This window comes from Sphaerodactylus townsendi, linkage group LG02, assembly GCF_021028975.2.
Source record: "Sphaerodactylus townsendi isolate TG3544 linkage group LG02, MPM_Stown_v2.3, whole genome shotgun sequence".
Lineage (NCBI taxonomy): Eukaryota > Metazoa > Chordata > Lepidosauria > Squamata > Sphaerodactylidae > Sphaerodactylus > Sphaerodactylus townsendi.
The window spans coordinates 95,536,112-95,560,232 of record NC_059426.1 but is presented as its reverse complement, the minus strand read 5'-3'; the positions used below and the strand labels follow the sequence as shown (position 1 = coordinate 95,560,232).

Sequence of the window (24,121 nt, the reverse complement as noted above, 5' to 3'; positions counted from 1 at the left end):
TAATGCAATGTGTTATTGCCCTCTTTGACCTGGTGGGTTCCAAAAGATGTCATGTGGAAGCAGCCGTTGTGTTTTCGGGATGCAGAAAGGAAGTGTTCTGCCATTGGATGCTGATGAGTGAGAAGGCTGTGAAGAGGTTCAGGGTAGGGTTGAAGCACATTCCTGGGGACTCATCCCGCCATTTCAGAGCATGACAGCAAGCACAGGGTGATCGGAGGCCGAGAGCAATAAACTTGTCTCCGCAGTAATCAAGCTAATGTCCATATGCAAAAACCCGACAAATGTTTCGTAGTCCAAGGTGATAGTGTGCTTTGTAATCTATTTTGATAGTATTTGGCTGTAGCGGTGTTGTTAACATGAGGGTTGGTGGAGGAGTACTTTTTCACAGCCTTTCTGTTAACTTTGGGGTGACATTCAGCATACTTCTTTGCAGCCTCTTTGTGAACATTGGTGTGACATGCAGCATATTTCCTCACAGCCTGTCTGTAGACTGAGGAGTTGGTTTGCGCATATGTTGCAGCAGCTTCCTGTAGTTGTCTTTTTCTAATGCAGTGTGCAAACCGCTTTCTGCATTTAATTCCTCTTCTCCCTGTAGCGGTTTCAGCAGGAGGGATAGGTTCACATGCGATGTGGAGGGCGGTGCTAGAGTGCATTTGGCGCACCTTGGTGAAGGACATGAAGCTAGTGGTGTCTAACTGTCACCCTTAGAATGTTCGTGCAGCATGTCTGTGGACTGAGGGGTTGGTTTGCCCTTAGAATGTTCACACAGATGGCCAGAGATTAGAAGTGAAAACAGTAAATAGGTAATAAATCGAGTGGAAGTGAATATTTTGGGGGATCCTTTCTTAGTGAGCACCTGGAGTACGTAAGGAACAGGTGTGCTAAATTTCATGTATGTGGCTTCGGTGGCTTTTTAGTTCTGTTGATAGTCAGTGAGTGGAATTTCATGTTTATAGATATAGATATCAGTGCAGATTCTAATTATCTACCTCTCTTCATTGGGGGAAACATTAATGAAAGCAATCAAATAAGTTCTATAACAAAGCAGTGTAATTCTGGATCAAATTCCATATCTACATTTATGAATTATACTATCTGAAAGACAAAGTATCAAGTCACACTGAAGTTATTTTTAAAATCTGTATCTAATTGCTGACTTTACTCTGCATTGACTCATACTCATTAACATTTAAATAGATGCCCGTGTCATTGATTGAAATATAATTTTGTCTATCAGAAGTTACACATAATCAAATGACACAATATTTTGAAAACAGAAAGCAGAACTTCAGAAATCTGGATTCATAAAAACTTCTAACACTACTGCCTACAACTATATTCCTCCCTTAACTATGTAGATTTTTTAAAAGAGGCTGGGACAGAAAAGGGCTTAGTTGTCCAAACAGATGGTCATTGCTGGGTGACTGCATTCCAATTGATTCCTCAAGATCTCTGGGACTTTTGAATGGGGCACAATGCTTTTACTTGACCAATTCCATAAAGTTGTGCTGGAGGATTGCTGTTAAACACTACTGAATTTGTGCTATACATTCCCACAGGGTCTATCTTGTCCCCATGCTTTCTAATATCTGTGCAAAAGACCATCAGGGAACTGGAATAAGCTACCGTATACTCGCGCATAAGTCAAGGTTTTAGCCTTTTTTTAGGCTGAAAAGTGCCCCCCTCGACTTATACACAGGTCTCACTTACCGGTAATTCTTGCGTGGTGTTCCCCCTGTCCTCTCTTCGCTCTGTCCTGCCTTCTTCTCTGCCTCCCCTCTTTCAGCCACTTTCTGTGCTTAGTTTTCTGCTTCTTTCTCTCCTGCCGGCTGGCTAACTCATCCTTTCCTTTCCCAGCCGACTCAGACTTGGTTTCAGAGAAGCTGCCTGTTGGGCAGCCTGTTACCTATGGTTTTCTTAAAAGGGCAATGCTCCAAAGATTGCTTAAGCAACCTTTGGAGCATTGCCCTTTTAAGAAAACCACAGAGACAGGCTGCCCGACAGGCAGCTCTCTAAAACCAAGTCTTACAGCCTGCGGGGGGAGGGGGGAAGAAAGAAAGGGTGAGTTAGTGACTTCTTTCTTTGCTTCACTGTCTCCTGCCTTCTTCTCTGCCACCCCCTGTCAGTCGCTTTCTGTGCCTCGTTCTCCTCTGCCTTTTCCTCCTCCACCTCCACCTCCCATCCCGTTCACCCTCCACGGCCCCTAGCTTATTCCCTCTCCCCAGACGCACCTCGCCCCTCCTTAAAAAGCCTCCCAAAGGCTTCTGGGGTGCTCCTTTCTCCCAACTGCGGCTCTTTTGCCTGCTCAGTGCCCCACCTCCCCATGGACCTTTCCCACCCTCGACTTATACGCGAGTCAATAAGGTTTCCCAGTTCCTCAAGGCAAAATTAGGTGCCTCGACTTATACATGAGTATATTCGGTACTATTAATATGCAGATGACACCCAGCTCAATTTCTCTTTAACAGATGAGTCAAGTGGGTCTTCTGAAGTCCTGAACAAGTGCCTGGAGGAGGTCATCTGATAGATGAGGGCCAATATACCAAAGCTCAGTCCACAGAAACCTGAGGTCCTGTTGGTCAAAAAGATACTCAAGAACTGAACAGTCAGATGGTTCTTGAAAAAGGCTGCATTCTCACTGAAGAGACAAGATTGCATCTTGGTGGTGGTGCTGGATTCCCAGCCTACATTTGGACCCACAGGTCTCTTCCATAGTATGCAATGCTTCCATGATATATGGTGCTTCAACTGACCCAGCCAGCCAACAGCCATTCCTTGCAAGCATAAACTGGACAAAGTAATCTATGCTCCGATCGCATTCAACTTAGATTATTATAATGTTTGCAATATAGTACTGTCTCTGAAAACTGTTCAGAAACCAGCTGATTAAAATTGTTGTAGCAAGGCTACTATCATGAGTGAGATATCACCCATGTCCTGAAAGTTCTGTAGTGGTTGCCAACTTATTTTGGGCACAGTTCAAAGTGTCTGTCAGACTCTAAATGGCTTGGGGACTTAAATATCAGCTCCTCGCACTCTGTCCAGCCCATCAGTTGAGATCCTCCTTACAAGCTCTTTGTGCATTTGCCTTTAGAGGCAAAATGGGCAGCATTTTTTTCAGTAGTGACAGCCTCTGCTGAATGTCCTTCCTTTTGAGGTTCACCTGGCACCTAGCCTACTCTTCTTAGACACCAGGGGAAAAGATTTATCAACACTTTTCATTAAGGGGTTGCTCTTTTCAAGTTGTTTTTTGAATATGCTTCTAGCCCACTCAATGTGTTATGTTGTTTGCATTTTCTAGCTGAGTTTTTAATTGGTTTATTGATTGTTAATTACTTTTATGGTGTTTTATGCTTTTAGTACATTTTACATTTGTAAGTTACCTTGTGGCAGCACAGAAATCTTCTAAATAATAAACAAACATAGGCTTAGGACATACAGCTAGAGAGTAGAGAAATGGGAAGGAAAACTGGTATGTAAGGGAGAAGTTAACCCTCCTCCTATGCACAAAGCTTCTCTACTCCATGGTCCCATTAGCAACAGAAAAAGCCACATCTGAGGCCTGCTTTACATATGCAAGCAAATGAACTGGTAAAAAGCTGTGGTAATACAATAAGCTGCACCATGTCAGACTATGGTTCGAGGTATACATATACTGCACACAGAAAATTGACACAGCAAGCAAAATAAAAAGATAGAAGCTTTTCATATTGTACTTATTTTCTATTTGGATTTTTAAAATGCAGAGAATATTCAAAATTGGAATCCATCACCAGTAGCCTACTATAGTGAATTCTGCCAGTTCAACATCCTACCACCTTATTCTCCTGCATGTACAAACTAGGCCTGATTTTACAAGGCTGAGCTGTATAAGTATGCTAACCCAAACAATTTTGTTTTCTGTGTCACTTTAACTTTTAAAACACTGATGTTTAAAACACTGACAATCAGTTATGCTTCATCCCTGAATACTTCAACTTGTAAAGAAACCCTACGATATACTAACTAAAAATACATGTTAACATCCATTAGTGAACCATATTAGCAACCCAATCCAGAGGCCATAGGGGCTGGGGAGGCAACGAAAATCAGGAAATCCCCGACCACCTGAAAGCCCTCCATAGCCCAAAATGGACTGAGGGCTAGGATAGGGGCATTCCAGGCTGAAAGCCCAATGGAAGCCAACCAAAGACAGTTACCCCCGGGAATGCTCCTAGGCTGCCTCCAGCCATGCTGGCACACAACTTCAGGCCACACGGCTCTTTGGGCAGCAAGCTTTTCCAGGTCAGCTTCCACCCAGGGTTTGAGGCTGGGACTCTGGCACCCTGACCCTCGGGTGGCACAAGTCCATTGATTCCAATGGAGGACTTTCTGGTGGCTTTTTTCTCTCTCCCTTTGGAAGCGGCAGGGTGGCATCATGATGGCACCGTCCCTGCCACCTTTAGAGAGGGGAGAGTGGTTTTTTTCTTCCTTCATTTTCTTCAGGAAAAAAAGGACATTTGGGGGAAAATTGAAATTCATGCAATATGCACTGCCCTATCAAACCCTGAACAAATTTCTCTGCTTTAACAAGATAAAGTACAACATTTCTAACCTACCATATAAAATTGTAATATTTGACATATTTATGGAATTTCAAAATTATAAATACCTTTTATGATGTGCATACATACTACAAAACAGACCAGCACAGGTGTCCCCAATGTGGTGCTCATGGATGTCATTGCTTCCACCGACACTTCTAGTCCCCCAAAAGTGTTTTTAGGAAATGAAATATACTTCAGGAGACTTTGTTCTTCTATGGACAAAGTTCTGTGCTGGCATGGATTCAGTAACAAATGTAAATTTAACACTGTTGTTTTGTAACTCCCACAATACAGTATTGCTATTCTTAATTCAGATGCAATGGATGCAATTTTTGCCACATTGCAAAAATTTGCTAGCAGTACATACCTTTTCAGTTTCCGTTCATTTTTATCCTTGTGCTTAACGGAATATATGCATATAATCAGTATGAGCACTTTAAAATAATTCATGCAGCAAGTTGTAGCACCAAGCTGCAGCAAGCTGTAGTAGTGTAGTTGACCACGCTCTAGGCAGAAAAAAAATGTTCTCTGTGATATTTTGATACCTCAAAACAGTCCCCTTCCAGACACTGGACTATCAGGGGACAGAGAACAGTTGAAATCCAACATGCAGGACATGATACAATATGGGTCCAATATGGGTCAGTTCCATGGCTCCTTTGCAAAACAGCAGTTTAACTAGTATCCATATAGAAGGGATAAACTCCAGCCTATCTGGTCTACATAACTTGTCACTACCAAATAACCCCATAATATCATTTTTAAGAACAACGAAAGCAACATAAAATGATATGCAAACTTTCAAGTTTTCTAGATTGCTTCATTATGCTGAATGAAAAATTCTGCAGAACTTAAAAGTGTGCACTAGTTGATATTGTTTTTCTGTTCTGTCACCAATGAGCAATGGACTTCTGGAGATAGGCAGGCCATGAACAGGCAGGTACAAGGCAGGCAGGAATAAGGCAAAGTAGGCATGAGGAAGGCATGGAGGCAAGCAGAAACCAAGGCAAGCAGAAACCAAGGCAATGACAGCTAGCTTATGGATGGTGATGAACCAGAAACGCTTCAAAGCTTCTGCAGGTTTTTACAAGAAATTTGGATCTATGTCCTTTTTAATGAACTGATTACAGTCCCAGTGCTGGTCACTGCTACATCTCAGCTTCTTCCTGGAAGAAACTGGAGAGAGGCAGACCTGAAGCTGCTCATCATGTGTTCCACTGTGTCCCTGTCTCCTGCTCTATGGTCCTCTGTGGGCACAGGAATTTGGCAGTCCTCCTACAGTGGCTCCAGATTATTGGAAGATGCCTTCAGGGTGCAGAGCTTTGTAGATAGTTACTGGTGGTCTGTTAGCTAACTGGGGGAAGGATCCACAATTGGTTGCTGAGGCAGGACCATAAAGTCCACTTTGGAAAGCTCAGAGGGGTCTATGGCTCAAAGATCTCAGGGACTGAGAGGGACTTCTCATTTGAAGAATCCGGCCCAGTGGAACTAGGGAAGACCTTGGCAATTATTTTAATTGGTATTAAGGAAAAGTATTATACAGATTTTTTCAAACAATTGATTTGAATAAACACAGCTACCTGAAATCTCAGGAAAGTTTTCATAGGAAGTACAGCCCCACTGTATCAGACCAGGAGTCAACCAGTTGCCCTGGAGGGCCTCTATATCCTGTTTGTTGGCAGAGGATTTCTGACTTTTGCATCCTAGAACTGGATTTCATAGGGTTACCGCATCTGAATGTGAAGATTTCCCTTTACTCACCTATGCCCCCTTTTGAAGCCACCCTGACTTGGATATCCCCAGGCTAATCTGATGTCATCAGATCGTAGAAGCTAAGGAGGGTTAACCCTGGCTAGTGCTTGGGTGGAAGACGTCCAAGGAATACCAGGGTTGTGACGTGGAGAAGAAGATAAGTTTGGATTTATATCACACCTTTTCTTTTGCTAGGAATCTCAAAGCAGTTTACAAAATCCTTCCCTTCCTCTTTCTGCAACAAGACATCTTATAAGCTAGTTTGGGGCTGAGAGAGTTCTGAAAAACTGTGACTAACCCAAGGTCACCCAGGAAGCTTCGTGTGTAGGAGTGGGGAAACAAATCAGGTTCACCATGTGGAAGAGTAGTAACTCAAACCTAATTCTCCAGATTAGAGTCTACCGCTCTTAACTATTAAACACCAAACAGGCAATGGCAAACCACCTCCAAACATCTCTTGCCTTGAAAACCTTACAGGATTGCCATAAGTCAGTTGTGACTTCATGGCAAAAAAGGGGGAGCAGCCCAAAACTATTTCCACTAGCAGAGAACTCCACAATTTAATTACTTGTTACAAAAAGAAGTATTTCCTTCTGTCTGTCATGTACCTATTGCCCATCAACTTCATTGGGTGCTCCCGAGTTCTAGAATTATGGGAGGGAATAAGTACCATGCCCATATTCTCTGAACAAGAAATATAAGTGAACTCTTCCACACATATTTCAGACAAAGGAGATTTTTCACAAAGGGCAGATTAACAGCCTTGGAAAGTGTTCCTCTCCCCTGATTACATGGAGGCGATCACACAACTTGCTGGAGTTGCCAACAGCTTGGGAGAAAAGCATCCTGTTCATTTAACAAAGGCTTAACAAGATAGGATTATCAAAATTATACAATTAAGCTTCCATTAAAGGTTCAGGACTTTTTTCTTCAGTCCTATTAAAACCATAGAGTTAGGTCTAGCAGGTTACCACTGTGCAATTTGTGTGCAGCCAGTGTGTTGTAGTGGTTAATGTCCAACTAGGATCTGGGAGACGAAAGTTCAAATCCCCATACTACCATGGAAGTTTGCTGGGGGACCTTGGGTCAATCACACAATTTCAATTTAACCTACATTACAAAGTCGTTGTGCACATAAAATGGAGGCAGCGAGACTGGCATCAGCTGCTTTGGGCCCCCACTGGGAGAAAAGCAGAGCATAAATGAACTTGTCTGGCAGCTAGCGCACAAGTTGCCCAAGCAGGGCCTGGCAATAGCCACTGCATAGCTTGCTCAGGCTGGGCCCCAGTCACTGCCACCACAAGGATCACCTGGTTTGGGCATAGTGATAATAGGGGTGCCAATTCTGGCTTGGGAAATTCCTTCACATTTGGAGGTGAAGCCTGAGGAGGGTCCTCAGTGGGGTATAATGCCAGAGTTCACCCTCCAAAGTTACCATTTTCTCCAGAGGAACTGATCCTTGCAGTCTGGAGATCCGTTGTAATTCTGGAAGATCGTCAGGCCTCACCTGGAAGTTGGCAATCCTAAATGGTAACCATCCCCCTGGCTTCTCCAGTGACAGTCGCCTACGGCTGCAAACAGGCCTGGAGAAAAAACGTTCTAGCCCTTTAACAGAAGCTTAATGTGTGGAAACTGGCAACTGAAGCTTTCAACGGTGTGGAAGTAACACTACAGGAAGCCTCTCTTATGAGAACTGGGGTTTTCCTCCCTCTCCATGCAGTTGGCAATGCAGCTACCGCACAATTTGCTTGTGATGAGCTTAGCGGCCACGGGCTTCTCTCCGCTCACAACTACTCCTGTGCACCTAATTGTCGTGCAATTGCTTTGCGGGGAAAGGAACGCCATCTTCAAATACATCTTCCTCGGAACAAGAGACATATTTCTCAACGAAACATTTTTCCACGCTCCCTTCAACAGGACCGATGTGCTTCCCACCCACACAAACGAGCTCGAGGAGAGCTTCTCCCCACAGCTTCGACTCACCTTCTCAGTTCGCCAGTCAAGGAAAACCTCCGGCAACGCAACTGCGCCTGCCCGCAAAGGCGCTTCCTATTGGCTCAGCCCGCCAGTCCTCGCGTCGACTGTCGCCCCGCTGTCAACAGAGCGGAAACTAAGATGGCGGCCTTGGCGACCGGGGAGTTGATACCGAGCGAAAGGGCTCCAACGAGTTTCCAAAGGAAAGTGCCGGGCGGCGGAGGCGGCAGCCGCTTAGCCGTCCTACCGGGTACCCGGCCGTCGGTGCGGCACGGGCAGCTCCTGCTTTCCAGCGGGGTCCCTTCCCTGGACTGTGTTCTAGGTTGGTGCCAGCAATGCTTCAAACGTCTTCCAGGCACATTGTCGGTCTGCGGGTTTGGCGGGAGAGGCGGCCGGGTCTTTAGGCAGCCTGCGGAGGGCGGGGCGGGGAAAGTTGTCTCCGAGCCTCCAACGGGCTTCTGCTGCTCTCGGTCTCTGCGTGGAAGACATGTGTTCTCCGCCGACCCAGCGCTACTGTCCCGCGATGGGATGGGTTGTATGATCCGTCTCTGCTTCGTGGTGGCGTCTGTCGACCGGATGTCCTCACTATGAACATCCATTGCTCAAGGACAGTCAAACCTGTGCGTGTTGTTATTGTGACGGGTATCATGCATTGTTTTCTCTGAGGAAAAAGAGAGGCAGCCCGTGTCAAAAGGGATGCCCTTTGCAGAGGCTGCAGTAACCAGACTCCAAATCTTCCGCCGGTACCTTGTCCGTCAGTGCCATGCATTGGCAATAGTGCTGCCGACAAGTCAAAAAATTTTGTACAAGGCACTGTGTGTCTGCTTGACGTAAATTAGTTTTCTTTTTAATCCAGAATGCTTTAGGAATATGTGGATAAACTGGCAGGTTAAGAACGGATGAAGCGGTTGCAGTAAACATCTGACACGTGTTGAAGTCCACGTGGCTGCTTCTGCTTGCTTACCAACTTCAACCAACAGGACCACCAACTATTTGTGCAGAAGAGCCAGTAAAACGTATGTGGGAGGTCGAGCATTGTCTAGGATGCTTTGGTTTAGACTTGTGTATCCTGCTTCATAGCCGAAGTGGTTTTACAGAGATTAAACCAGATTTAGGCTATTGATCCCATAATCTTTGGCAGCACTTATTCAAAATCTGGATCACAAATGTATTTTAATTTAATTTTATATTGCAGTTGCATGATCAATATAAATGCTAGTTTATGGCAGAAGGATCTAATCTACTTCTGGTATTTGAGTATTTTTTGATTACTAATATGTCAACCGTGCAGTTCTTCAGTGCACACATTTCTTGTGAATTCTCACTTCTGTAATAAAATATCTGCAAACCTTTGTATGTAGTCCCAAAAGATAGCAGTCTAATAGGATTATACAAGAGCCAGCATGGTGTAGTGGTTAAGAGTGGCAGATTTTATCCTAGACAACTGGGCTCAATTCGCTACCCCTTCACATGATGAAGCCTGCTGGGGACCTTGGACCAGTCACAGTTGTCTCAGCACACAGGCAGGAATTTGAAAACATCTCCAAATGTCTGTTGCCTTGAAACTCTATGAGGTCACCATAAGTGAGCTGTGACTTGACAGCACATACACACAAGCATACGTAATAGTATTGCAGGTCTTAAAAATTAGAATTCACAGTCTTCCAGATATGAATATAAAATGCAGTTTAATACACACCTGAAATTTTAAAATTTCCTATATTTATTTTTGAATTCGATTTCTACCTTGTACTTCTCCTGGCCAAGCTGGGCTCAGAGTGACTTTTAACAACCAATATATAAAATAACAACACATGCATTTAAAAGCATAATTCTAATCTAATATTATAAAATCCCAGTTTATAGTTTATGAATTCAGATGGCACCCTATGCTACGTTGCCACCTTAAATAGACTATCTTTCACAGGTGAGAATGTTCTGAAGATGATAACAAGTAAGTGGGGACAAGCAACCCAAGAAAGCTAATATTTTGGAACCTTTCATTGATTTTCTTTCTTTCCTCCCATTCTGATTTTTCTTAGGTCTGCGTTTGTCCTTGCAGTAATAGTTGCCTTGAAAGTTTATGCATTTCTCTCATTCTCTGCCAGTCTATGTTTTCCAATAAAATATACTATTCTATCAGTATTGTTTGTTCTTTGATACTAAGAAGGTAACAATTTACATAGAGAATATTTCATCTGACCATTATAACAAACACATTTCATACATTTGAATCATGCCCTTTTCTGTTATTTTCCCCTTTTTTAATAACAAAAAATATTCTTCTGATAGTAGTTTAAATAGAACTCTATTTTTTCTTGAGAAAGATGGTCTTTTTTAGAACTCACAAATTCTCTATCAGCAATGGTGTCAGCATTGTACTAAAATGCAACCAATAACTATAAAAAATGTCATGCAGTACTCCCCTACAAACTGTAAACTGTTACAGTAAGTATCCAATAAGTATCCAACTGTTAAAGTAAGTATCCAAGTATCCAGTAAACACATGAAAACAAAAATAACAAGTGGCTAAATAGTACCTTATAGAATCTGAATGTGATCTATCTTGTGAAGTGGTTTGACAAAACTAGAAAATAGGGTCCATGAAATCAGGTATCAACTATACCTTTATCAGAATAAAGATGATACCAGATCTGAGCATTCATCTGCCATTTCCTGGACCATCTTTGTTCTAAAATTCTCTGCTTGGTTCTAGTGCCTTGGGGTTAGAACCAGGACCCAGAAGGAGCATTCCAGAAGATGATCCAGAAAATGACAGATAAATTCCCAGTTCTCATGTCATCTTTATTCTGAACATGGTATAGCTTGTCCTCAAGTTCAGTTAACATGTTAGATTTTTATTTGTCTGCTGTAACTTTTCCAGTCATCCTAATGTGTTTTAATCCAGATATTTTTTTTGATGTCTCATTATTGTTCCAAAGTTTGTTTGTATCTGAGGTTGTTTCTGCATGGGCAGAAAACTTTGCCAATTTGCACCCCCATGTGACCAGGTAGGTGGCACCTGGGGACATGGGTTACCCCATGTCCCTCTGGCAGGTACGCCCCTGGATGACATGTCCTTAATGACATGTCCTTGATTATTGTTGGATAATGGCTTGGACTTTTGTCCCACTCCACTTACAGTTTGAATCTGCCTTGATCTGAGATGGCTACAACTTCATTCCTACTTGCCCCATACAAACTAGCCTATCCTAAGTGCGTTTATTCTATTTTTGCCTCAAAAAGTCTACGGCAGTGTTCTTGGTTTTCTCCTCCAGTTTATACTTACCGTAAATCTGATTTTTGATTGAGAGGTAGTGAACAGGCTGCTCAAAGTAATCCAGTGAGTCTCACCCCCACATCTGAGTTAATCTCAGGCCATATTATTTGAATGAAAGTGCTGCCATCATATTGTTGCATCGGAGCAACAAGGCTGTTGGTTTGTTTGTGCTGGTATGTGTTTGTTGGAAGGATTTGGAGCTGTACTGGTATGAGCGGCAGCATCCCCAGACCATTATAAAAATGCTCAGCATTCTATTCAACTGCATCTCTGCTTGTCATTAGATAGAAGTGGTGAGTTAATTGCATCAGTTTGTTCAAATCTTGCTCAGAGAATATTCTTACTAAAAGAAGGAATCGCTAGCTTCAATAGCACTAATAAAGTTCTGAAATTTAGTTATGTGGAGCTCTACAGGATCTTTTCACCATATTGTGAAAGTAATTGTAGTATGTAATATATAATTATATGTAATATGTAATTATTTTAATAGTGAATTGTAAGAAGTATTATAAAGGTAATTAAAATGTTTTTCACATTATATTTTTAACTTCCTGTATCACCTTTCTTTAATGTTACATATTAATTCTTGGAAACATTAATATGTATTCTCACTTCTTGAATTTACATTGTTCCTAGGTGGAGGTTTGGCAGTTGGAACCCTTCTTCTTATTGGTTAGTATTTCATTTTCCAATATGTTATGTCATACTTATTTTAGTAGTATTTATACTGTTGTACTATTATCTTTTTTGTTTCTAGAAAAATTATTAGAAGAAAGTGACACTTTTTTTCTAAGTATTTTTCACTAAATGATAATATGTCAGGATGTATCATAAAGCACCAGCTAATCTCACATGGGTAATTCCTGTCCATTGGATTATTTTTGTTGTCATGTAATGCCAAATTTTAAATAATGTATTAATTCTGCAAATATAGAGAGTGTTTTAGTGCAGCTGTTTCAGATAATTGGGAAGGTACCAATTAAAATGAAATGCTAGTCAAGCAGTTTGGTGTGGCCCATAAGCTTGTGCATTCTCTTCCTTCTCCTGCTTCTTGCAATACAACTTCCCCTTCATTTCCTTGTCCAGCCTTAACCACGCTTATCGTTTTTTGTAATGTAAGAGATTCCTATTATTGTTGCGTGTAATATAAGCGATTCCCATTGTGACTAGAATATGTTAGACAACCCTGATTAGGATGGAATCTTAGTTCATGTAAATAGCATTAAAAACCTATATGACAATGGTAAGAAAAGTTTTTAACTATTATGCTGTCTTTCTCCACCCTTCACTGCTGCTACTTCTACCCTCAATGGCACATAATTATCTTGTATATTTTCCCCTAAGTCTGAGCCACGATATTGGGGAACCAATTTGTATTTGTCAAAAGGATCATCCTGATAAGAAGTCTTGCTTGGGAATTTTACAATAAAATACTACTTTTTGATTACAACAATGCACTTTAGTGTTAAGAGATATTTTGGAATCTGGCAAAGGGAAAATAGTTAACTCTGTGTAAAAATTTTGTTCAAATGTAATGGGTAACTGGGAATGATTCTTATATGTTCCCTCTTCATTTCCCTCACCAGTTCTAATTTTTTCCAATATTTCCTGGTTGTTCATCTTGCTTTCCATTAATGTCTATACTGGGCAAAATCAGGGTCTGAGAAAGTTCGACCATAACCAAAGTTTGGCAGCAACCCCAAACTCTGAGAGAATAGCAGTGCAAAAAGAAAGACCTCATCTAGCACTCTAATAATTTTGAGTGTGTGCTCCAGAAAGAGGGTGACTGCTGGTATACCATTCACCATGCTGTCCAACCACTTGTCTTCCTGAGTTGGTCAAGTGGGCCTTAAATGTGCTGGTAGAGACTCCAAGGTCCTGGGTGACTTCAACATCTATGCTGATGCCAAACTGTCAGCAGTGGCTCAGAATTTCATGTCCTTCATGATGACCATGGGTCTGTCTCAAGTAATCACAGTCCCTACACATTTAGCAAGGCACACACTGGCCTTCTGTGTCAATGAGGAAGGGGTCACCAACCCTTCACCCTCTTAACTATTTGTGGCAGGCTCAGGCAGCCTCCTAACTATGCTGGGCATATTTTCCCACCTTTTTTATGGCTGAGCTGCTTAGATGATAATGTATGAAGTGTTTTATGCTTGTCTGCCCAGCCTTGGGGATTCCAGAAAGGTGAAGGAAGTTGACTGATTTACACTCTTTAAACCTCTATTTTACTGTGCTGTTAATCACAGAGAGTGATCTGGAGGTGGGGCATTAAAACTTTCTTCTTTGTTACAGACAGATAATTATCTGATAGAGTTTAGACTCATTATTTCCTCTTCCCCCAGTAAGCTGGTCACCCCAGGCCCTTGATGGTTCCTTATAGTTTCCTGACTGCTGAGAATTCTGCCGAGGCCCTGACCACTCTCTGAAAATGGGTGAGGCTTTTGACACAATTGCCCATAAGCACCCAATCAATCTCTCTGGTTTACAGGGAATTGATGACAATGAACCAGAATGGATGACAATTTAAGCATTGGTAGTGAAAACTTGAAGCAAGGCTGACTGAACATGGCATGGAGCCCTTATTAGAGACTCTTCTGTGGCAGTGATGACGGCAAAAAAAAAATTCCATTGCATCTGCATGTAGTCATCTAGCAGAGCTGTTCCATGTGGTACAAGTGCTGCTACACCATAGTCTCAGGAAATTGGACTCTGACCACACAACCGTCGGCTGTGATCGATTTGCTACTTTCATTGAAGACAGAATTGCTTAGACCGGCTCTGGGCTGCATGGATGCATTTTCTGTTGATTTACCTACATCACTCTGCTTAACCAATTTATATGGATACTTTACAGTTTGTGGCACCCAAGGATATGGACAGGAATATTGGAGAGATGAGACCTACCACCTGTGTCCTTGATCCTTATCCTTCCTTGCCTTTTCTGGCTAACAGAAGCTGGCAGAAGTAGAGGGTCTAACCAAGTAGGTCAGGGGATATGCAATATTTTAAAAAGTAAATGCTTCCTTGAGATTGGGAGTTGTACCACATGTGCTTCAGGAGACAGTGATTAGACCTGTCATGAAAAAACGTCCCTGAGCTGTACCTTGTTTAGAAACTTCCAGTCAGTCTCCAGCAGTGGCGAAACTACAAGAGGGGGGGGGGCACCGGGTGCATGCCTGGGAGGTGCGAATGCTTTTCATTTCTTCTTCCCACACTTACCTTAGTTCCTTTCCTTTTTGAGAATTTTTTCAGGCTGCAAAAGGCTTGTTCTCAGTAAAAACAGCCTGAGGAACTACAGTTCCCAGGAGACCTTGGGGCTCACAAGGTCTCCTTGGAACTGTAGTTTCTCAGGCTGTTTTTACTGAGAACAGGCCTTTTGCAGCCTGAAAAAGTTCTCAAAAAGGAAAGGAACTAAGATAAGTGTGGGAAGGGGAGAAGGGGGGCGCCGCGAGGGGGAAGGGGGAGGGGCCTGGGGGGTGCCATGGGCGAGGGAGAGAAAATATAGTATGCGCACTGGGCGCATTTTGGCCCAGCTACACCTCTGGTCTCCAGTCTTCCATTCTTGTGAGAGGTGCTGAAGTGGGCAGTTACTTTTGAGCTTCGGGAGCTCTCAGAAGAGACTAATTTATTGCACATTTCAATCTGGCATTAATTTAGGATTTGGGTCACCAGAGACTGCTTTGGTTGATGACTTCTACTGAAGACTAGATGAGGGAGTGTGACTCTACTAGTTCTACTGGATTTCTCAATAGCTTTGCATACCATTGACCATAATATCCTACTGAGCCTCCTCTAGATGCTGGGACTAAGGGGTGCCCTATCTTGGAGGCTGGACCGAGAGGTTGGTGCTGGGGGATTCCTTCTCTTCTCCATGGCTGTTTGCCTGTGAGGTTCTGTAGGGTTTGATCTTATCCCCCATTTTTCTGGGGGAGGTCTGATTCAAATATAGTTGTGCAGTTAAGAAACCTAGGCACAAAGTTAACTTTCCTATACCAGAACATCACTCTTTTTGAGCCCATGGGCACCTTTGGAGTTTTGAGACAGGGTGGAAGGTGCAGCCACGAACAAACTGCCTAGGGAGGCACCAGGAGGAAGACACACACATACACACACGTGCGCGCTCAGGGCAAAGGCCAGGTTTGTCAGAACTGGCTTTGCCAAGCTTTGGTGCTTCGATGCCTCACCAATGAATGCTACTGATCAATACTAAGGAGTCCATTTATTGGCTTAAGGTTCGAGACATAACAGGTATGGGTACCCCCAGGGATATGCACCAGAGGATTTTGGGGCGTGCTAAAAAATTACATAATGGGTTTCCCATTTTTAGGAAATGGGTTGCTAAGAAGCACGTGAGTGAAAAGTTGGGAACCACTGCTGGACATTGTTAGGAGACAGCTGATAGTCATTTTACTTATAAAGGCATTTGGCTGTTTTTTTTTTCTGTCTATCGGCAGTTTACATTTTATAACATTTTAGAATGTTCATTTATTTTTATTCATTTTTATTATATGTTATAATTATTTATGTTGTAACCAGGCTTGGGTTCCTAAAAGGTAGAAAGGCTGCTAACAAATGTTTCAAATTTTAAAAAATAGCTAAATAAAACTGAAAGCTTATTCAAACCATAGTTTAAGACCTAATTCTTGTCCCATCTAGCTCCTCCAAACCTAGCAACAACTACTATACATTATCTATCCATTCTCTGACCCACTGAATGACTATGAATTAGACCTATGTTCTGAGAAGGTTCTTAATTCAAGCATTGTTAGTACCTCAGTTGGAAAGTCATGGACTCAAGAGCTGGAGGACCTTAGAGGTTCAGAGAGGTGTGGCAAAAGCAACAAAAGATATCCCATCTTTACCATTACCTGCTAGAGAAGTCTACCCAAGGGCGGAGCACCTGACAAACAAAAAAACCCCAGGCTTGGAAAATTGCTGCATTTTTCATGACACAAACAACTCATCCCATGTCTCTGTTTCAGGTTTTAAGTCTTTATGTCTTCCAGATTTTAGATTGAATCTCTCAGAAAGATGTCAGTCAGGCCTTGCATCTTAATTGATTGTGATCTGGAAACTTCTCTGACAGAGCTCCCAGTTTGCCAAAACTTTGCCCAAGCTGTGCTTTTAAAGGAGAATCAGTGTAATTTTAATCAATGTTTACTTCTCTCCATGTTTGGACAAGGATCCAGCAGTGGTCACAGTTGTCTCAGTATATTGGTGAATTGAATCAAAATTTTTATAATTCTGATATAATTATGGCAGGTGATTTTAATGCCAGAATGGGAAATAACGAATTGGAGATCAGTAAGGCTGCTGAAGTTGACCTTGACTTTCTGCACTGGTATTTTCCCCTTCCAAGAAGTTCTAAAGATAGGGTAATTAGTATGGCAGGGGTTACTCTTTTTAACCTTTGTCTTTATTTTAACCTGGCCCTACTTAATGGATGGCAAAGATTTGCGTACTTGGGAGAATTTACATTTATGTCATGGAGAGGGTGCAGCATTCCTGACTATATTATGATGTCCACTGGGCATATTGACAGGGTGTTAGACTTTCATATAACGCACATCTCTTTAAGCGATCATCTGCCTCTGGTCATCACTCTTAATTGTGTCATCAGTTGTCCTCTCTTAGCATCCTATGGCTGTAATCATTTCCTAATTAAATTGGTATGGTCAGATGTAATTGCACATAAGATTCACAACCTCCTGCACTCTCAGAACTTCATGGACCTGAAAAATGACATCTTACAGCCTAAACACTCAGATGAAATTTTGGAATTATTTAAAAATGTAACAAAAAATTATTGAAAATTGCTCTTTCATCTGTCTCAAAAACAACCAGATGTGTAAACCCAGAATTTGATGACATTTGCCATCAACTTAAATGAACCCTGTGTAGTATATATGCCAGGTATAGGAAAACAAGTGGTAATGACCTATTACAGGAATACTTCTCTGTTCAAGAGTAGTTGTAGGTTCAAATTAAAGAAAACAGGGCAATGCTATCAAGATGCATTGGGAGGCTCTCATCCTGGCAATCTCCCAAAATGGCTCTGCAAAATTTTGGAGTTTAACATCCAGAGATTTCCGTCCATCCATCATGAGCCCTGCACTTATACACAGCCATACATGGTTCCAATATTTTTCGGAACTTTTCAATGACACCTCCTTTGCCCCAAATCTTTATAGTCCCCCTCAAATAGGAAACTATCTGGAATGGCCCCCAGTTACTGACCAAGAGGTTAAGGAGCTTATAGCTCAACTCAAAGTCATAAATCTCCAGACCCTGATTCTCTTCTCCCTGAACTGTTTAAGACCTTTATGGACTGGTGGGCCCCTGTCCTCACCTCTGTATTCATTTCTATTAATAAAACAGGGGTAGCACCTATTAAGGATCCAGCAGGCACCCTCTGTAGTAGTGTCAGTAATGGCATTCAGGACAATGAAGACACAGGAACATAAGCTTGTTCACTTCACAGAAGGGCTTTTTTCCTCTTGCAAATCATGAAACAGTCCGACAGAGTGCAGTTCAGCAACAGGTGAACCAAAGCACACACAACTGCTAGCACTTTGCCAACTTATATACATATGTACAGCCAATCATGAGTGTCGCATCTTATCTCTACAGATGTGCACCACAAGACCATGAGTCATGCCTAAACCTGCTGACTTCCTCAAGAAGGAGATTGCATCATCCCTTCGAGCTCTCAAATAGATTTTGCTGATCTGGTTGACAGATCCTGACAGTACCAGCACTCTGGGCAGAGGCAATTATTATCCTGATCTTCAAAAAGGGAGACCACTTATTACCTACAAACTGCCATCCAATTAGCTTATTATCTATCCCAGGGAAGCTATATGCCAAGTACTTATTAGATAAACTGTCCTGCTGGGTAACCAAGAATAAAATACTTGGACCACAGCAAGTGGGTTTTCAGAAGGGTGAATCCACCCTTGATTATTGTTTGGTCCTGAGCACTCTGATTTCCAAGTATACCAGGGTAAATAAGTCCAAGCTATATGCAGCTTTTCTCGATCTTAGAGCTGCTTTTGACTCTGTGCCAAGGAACCTTTTGTGGAGGAAGCTTGAATGCCTAGGTGTAGAGAAGAGACTTCTCTCTACAGCCATTACACTTCACTCTAATACAGTGTGCCAGATAAAGTGCAATCTGGAAGGCATTCTGACCCCTAAAATCACATCTAATAAGGGGGTCAAGCATGGTTGTGTTCTCGCACCGACTCGGTTCAACCTCTTTTTAAATGACTTAGCACCCTCTTTGAGAGGGTACAGCCCTTATCTTGGTAAATCAATGATCTCTCTGCTGCTTTATGCGGATGATGCTTTTTTGTTATCATGAACCAAAGTGGGGTTAAAGTGGCTATTAGCCAGGTATGCTGAATACTGTAATAACAACCACCTTGAAATTAATTATTCCAAATCAAAAATCATGTTTTTGCAAGCTCATGGTGCCCTTCTAACTGGAGCACTTGATCAGGTTAAGATCTTTAAATACCTGGGCTTAAATTTCCATTATAGAGCAGGATGGTCCTCACACAGGAACAGAATAGTTGCCACCAGTAAAAATACAACCAACGCTATCTTGCGTTTCTTTTACAGAAAAGGTCACCAATTTCTTCCTGCGGCTCTTAAAGTATTTAGTTCAAAAGCCTGCCTGCAACTTTTGTATGGTGTTTCTTTATGGATCCAATCCTGGAATAGAAATATTGAGCAGATCCAATCTACCTTTTCGTATAAAATATTTGGAGTGACACACTGTGTTCCCTATGCTACCTTGTGCCTCGAAGCTGGACAACATCTTCTGGAGACCAGGGCTTGGTGTATAATGTTCAAGCATTGGATCCAGCTTTGCGTCAGGCATGAGGACATGAGCCTTATTGCCCAGGCTTTAACTTTTCTGCATGCTACTGAATGGTGGGCCCACATAGAAGTGAAGCTCTGTGCCTCTCGATGTTATAGCCATGCTCCCTCCCAATGAGATGTTCTCCACTATAAAATCTAGACTTTTTGGATTAGAACAGTGTTTGCCAACCTTTTCAATGTCACGGTACCCTTGACCTCACTCTTCATATCTCATGGTACCCCTGCCATCCCCCACCTTCCCCTCCCAGTGCCCCTGCTTGCACCACCCCCCACTTTCTCCTCCCAGGGTGAAGGGAAGAACTGGGGGGGAGGAAGTGGCTGCTGACCTTGTGGCAGGCCCTGCCCCGAGCCAGCTCCATGGCCTTGCTGGCGCCAGCAGGAGACACCACAAAAGTGAGGGGGGTTTAGCATTGCCACGGTACCCCTGGGACATGCTCACGGTACCCCAGGGTACCACGGAACCCTGGTTGAAAATCACTGGATTAGAACATCAGGAATTGATGGCTCATGCAAAAAAGTTCTGTTCTCCCTTCTCCCTTGGCATCCCATACGGCCGCCTAGGTGTAGCCAGATATTTGTTCGCTCTTTCTGATCCAGATAACTGACGTGCCACCACTTGGTCAGATGCAATGTGCTTCTTTCTGTTTTGAGGGATAGAAGAGGCTCCAAAACACTCCATGGCAAGTGTTTTTGCATCTGCAAACTGAAAACTGCAGTAACTGTACATTATGTTCTGAATTATTTCTCCCTTCATAACTGGGTCAGAACAAAGTTCCTCTCAACCTTATTGATGGGCTTATTGAGTGCTGGACAGACCAGCCGAAGACAGTTTATCTGTTAAACAACGAATCCAGCGATGCTCTAGACCAGCCATTCCCAACCAGGGTTCCATAGTACCCTGGGGTGTTATGAGCATGTCCCAGGGGTACCGCGGCCCCCCTCATTTTTGTGGTGTCTCCTGCCGGCGCCAGCAAGGACATGGAGCTGGCCCAGGGAAAAGGGCCTGCTGCAAGGTCAGCAGCCACTCCCCCCCCCAGTGCTTCCCTTCTCCTTGGGAGGGGAAGGGGGGGTGGCAAGTAGGGGCACTGGGAGGGGAAGGTGGGGGGGATGGCAGGGGTACTGTAAGATATGAAGAGGTTGGGAAATACTGCTCTAGACCAAAGGTCAGGTTTTTATGCACAGTCATAAATGATCTTAATTTTGCTTTGTAATTTGTCTTCTTTTTTGTATTTTATTTTAAATCTTTGTACTATGCCATGAAAGATTATCTGTTTTTTAAAAAAACTTATTGCTATGGCTTTCCTGCCATCTTAGAAATTGGGTTTCAAAGCAAGATAGTGGGTTTATAGCTTTATTTTTAAAATAGCTTGTCAGTAATACAGATAACTATAATGTCCTGTCATAAGATTAGTCTAGACAAGCTTTATATATCATGATATAGTTGTCAGAGTTAAGCCCTCTAGGTGGATATTTCTTTGTTATACTCCCAAGAGCTTTAAAATGGTTGTTGTTTTTAAACAGTCTATAAATCAAAGGTACATTTCATTACTTTTAGAGTAGCTCTCTTTGCAAATTATATGCTTATCTTCATAATTTGATGCATATTATCCTGGTTAATTTAACCAAGTGATATTGCATTACTGAACTGTTTCTTTTAATTGTTAGGGGGAATCTAAGATTGAAAACAAAATGACTCAGAAGCCTGTTGAATAATATTTAAAATAAACTCTTTGAAAGTGTCTCTAATACAGTGGTACTCACTCTGCACTTGTGGAGAGCCACATTTATAATTAACATAAACCTAAAGAGCCATATTGTATGCCCTGCACACCACCCTACCAAACACACAAATAATAATGTAAGATACAACTATTATATTGATATAACTATAACCTTTTTAATTTCCAGGGTACCACTGAGCATACAGGGTTGTTTCTTTCCACCCCGTTCAACCTTGACCAACCTTTGTGTATCCAGAGAAAGGCATGCAAATCAGACTTGTGACACAGAAGGGGGTGCAATATTCCAAGTTCTGCAGAACTTATTATTCAACTGGATGGTTAAAAAGAAGTGGAGAAGTTCCCTTCAAGTTGAACTCAAGCATTGCAGAAACCAGAGGGGTGACCCTAAAATAGAACTTCTCTCAGTGTTAATTTTTCTTTGTGTATGGAGTTGTGTTTTATAGTTTAGCACATTCAACAGTTATATACCCCATGCCACTGCCTTCGTCAGTTGCCGTTGTTAATCCTGCGTCACACATAGAACTCATACATCTACACATCCTTGACATAATCATTGAGAAATTGTGTTGTAATTTTTTTAATTACTTTGTTTTATTAGATCAACACACCATACTTTCCCATGTAAAGACAGGCTCCAGGTGGCTTACAAAATACAAATATAAAAATCTATGATAGAACCAAATAAACCCCATCAATTTAATGTCCCCTTGGCACCTTAATATTACTATCTTATACAGCCTACTTGATTGACTGACTTAGTAGGAAGGACCTAAAACAAAAAGAAAATCAACCCAACTCACCAAATCCTATAAATAGACTAATAACAACAACAATCAACAACACCTTTTATTGGTATATGACTAATAAAATCAGAATGGAATAAAGATGGTTAGGAAGAGATAGGGAGGCCAGCAATAATATAATTGTTGCTGCCTCAACAATAGGCCTGGTGGAATGCCTCCATCTTACAGGCCTTGTGGAATTTAACTAAATCCCATAGAGCCTGGCTCTCAAGAGTTTCACCAGGCCAGGGCAAGATCTGAAAAGGGTCTGGCTCTGCTTAAGGACAGCTGGACGGTTCTAGGGCCAGGGATCACCAGCAGATTATTCCATTTGAGCATGATGTCTTCTGGGCGTATTGAGAGAGACAGTCCTGCAGGTATGATGGTCCAGATCATTTAGAACCTTGAAGGTTAGCATCAAAAACCTTGAATTTGATCTGGTATTTAACTGGTAACCAATGCAACTGGTAGAATATAGGCTTAATATGAGATTTCATGGTTGTTCCTTAAAGCACCCTTGCTGCTGCATTCTGGACCAGCTGAAGTTTCCAGAGCAATCTCAAGTCCTGCAAAGAGGGATATACAGCAGTTCAACATGGAAGTGATCATTGTATGGATGTCCTGATCCAATTGTCTGTGGAGATCATCTGTGAGGGTAACCAGCACAGTCTGCATTTCAGGACCAGGCCAGAAGGTGAATTGGAACAGGTCTAGAGCTGAAGTGTCCTCCAGAAAAACTTGGAGCTTTTCTGCCATAACTCTCAACTACCTTACTCAGGAACAAAAGTTTCTCTACTGGGCAGTAGCTAGACCAGTGGTGGTGAACCTATGGCACTCCAGATGATCATGGACTACAATTCACATCAGTCCCTACCAGCATGGGACTAATCACAATGGGCATGGGACAAATCACAATGATCCCAAAAAAATTATTTCAAGACTGCTCCCCCTCTGTCTCCTTCAGCCTCTTTTGGCAGACCTCTGAACTCAGGGACAGACTGAATGTGTCCAGCAGAGGGCTTCATGTCTTATCACCTCTGGCTTTAGCCAGCAATGGTGGGCATGGATCTAAGAAGCAAATGGTAGGTTTCACAGCAGCCAGGATTTTGTCAAAATTGGCCCAAGAGAGCCAACTGAAATGGTATAACAAAGGATCTGAAGAAGACCAAGGGGCCTCCAGTTTACACACTGTATTAATATTGATGGGGAGGTCATAACAAGACTTTATCCACTGAGTAGCTTGCAGAAGCCTCACAGCCAAATACTTATGTTTCGAGACTCCCTCAGAAAGGATATAAAAGACCTAATTAAATAATTGTGCTGGGGAGAAGCAAGCAGATGCAATGGAGGTCACCAAAATTTATTCTTAGCAGCCTTCACTGTCACCTCATAGGCTTTCATAAACATCCTATAGGATGCTCTTGCAGCCTCACCACAAGTACACCACCAAACTCTGTCTAGTTGTCTAAGCTTCTGCTTCATCAAACTCTCTCTAAGCTATCTAAGCTTCTGCTTCATCAACTGAAGCTGATTGGTGTACCAAGCAGCTAAGGTGGTGTGGGAATGAAGAGGATGATCTCATCCATGACTTCAGAAAGAAGGCTATGCCAATATTCTACCAGTTCATCTAACAAGTCACTGGGGGTGGGAGCGGGGGTTGGATCCTTATTACAATAGAGAAATAAGAAAGAACCAATACCAATTTTATGTCAGATTTTGACACTGCTGCCTGTTGGGAAGCTTGGAATTTAAGTCAAGGTGCTTTAATTTTCTATGATCACACAACTATTCTATTGTATTGTTGAAGGCTTCCACAGCTGGAATTGACTGACTGTTGTTGGTTTTTGGAACTGTATGGCTCTGGTCTGGTAGAGATACATTTGTCCTTGCTCAGGTGGAGTTCTTTTTCAGTTGCATCTTACTGTCACATGACTCTGAAGATGCCAGCCATAGATGCAGGCAAAATGTTAGCAGCAAAATCTACCAGACCATGCCACATTGCCCGGAAAACTCACATCAGCCAATTATTCTATTATTAGGAATACATCTTTTCTTAAACGATTCATTGCCATTACATATTAAATGTCACACAGACATTCAAAAGGTGCAACTTTT

The 24,121-nt window shown here is 42.3% G+C and overlaps 2 protein-coding genes across 8 annotated transcripts in view; one reads left to right on the top strand and one right to left on the bottom strand.

Annotated features, from left to right (window-relative positions):
• IMMP1L (inner mitochondrial membrane peptidase subunit 1) overlaps positions 1–8,455 on the bottom strand; it is a 54,876-nt gene extending 46,421 nt beyond the window's left edge. For 2 of the 6 annotated variants that reach the window (XM_048485528.1, XM_048485533.1), the window contains exons 1-3: positions 8,322–8,455; positions 4,954–5,092; positions 4,652–4,817 (exon numbers count right to left, since the gene is read on the bottom strand). The gene's annotated coding sequence lies outside the window, so the exon portion shown is untranslated. The remainder of the gene's footprint in view (positions 1–4,651; positions 4,818–4,953; positions 5,093–8,321) is intronic. The other 4 variants (XM_048485532.1, XM_048485527.1, XM_048485530.1 and 1 more) reach the window with 3 other exon arrangements.
• The window catches only part of ELP4 (elongator acetyltransferase complex subunit 4), a 219,257-nt gene continuing 203,544 nt past the window's right edge, over positions 8,409–24,121 (top strand). The window contains exons 1-2 of one of the 2 annotated variants that reach the window (XM_048485526.1): positions 8,409–8,634; positions 12,229–12,264. In XM_048485526.1, coding sequence (XP_048341483.1) covers positions 8,454–8,634; positions 12,229–12,264 — 217 coding nt within the window. In that variant the 5' untranslated portion in view covers positions 8,409–8,453. The remainder of the gene's footprint in view (positions 8,635–12,228; positions 12,265–24,121) is intronic. The other variant, XM_048485525.1, reaches the window with a different exon arrangement.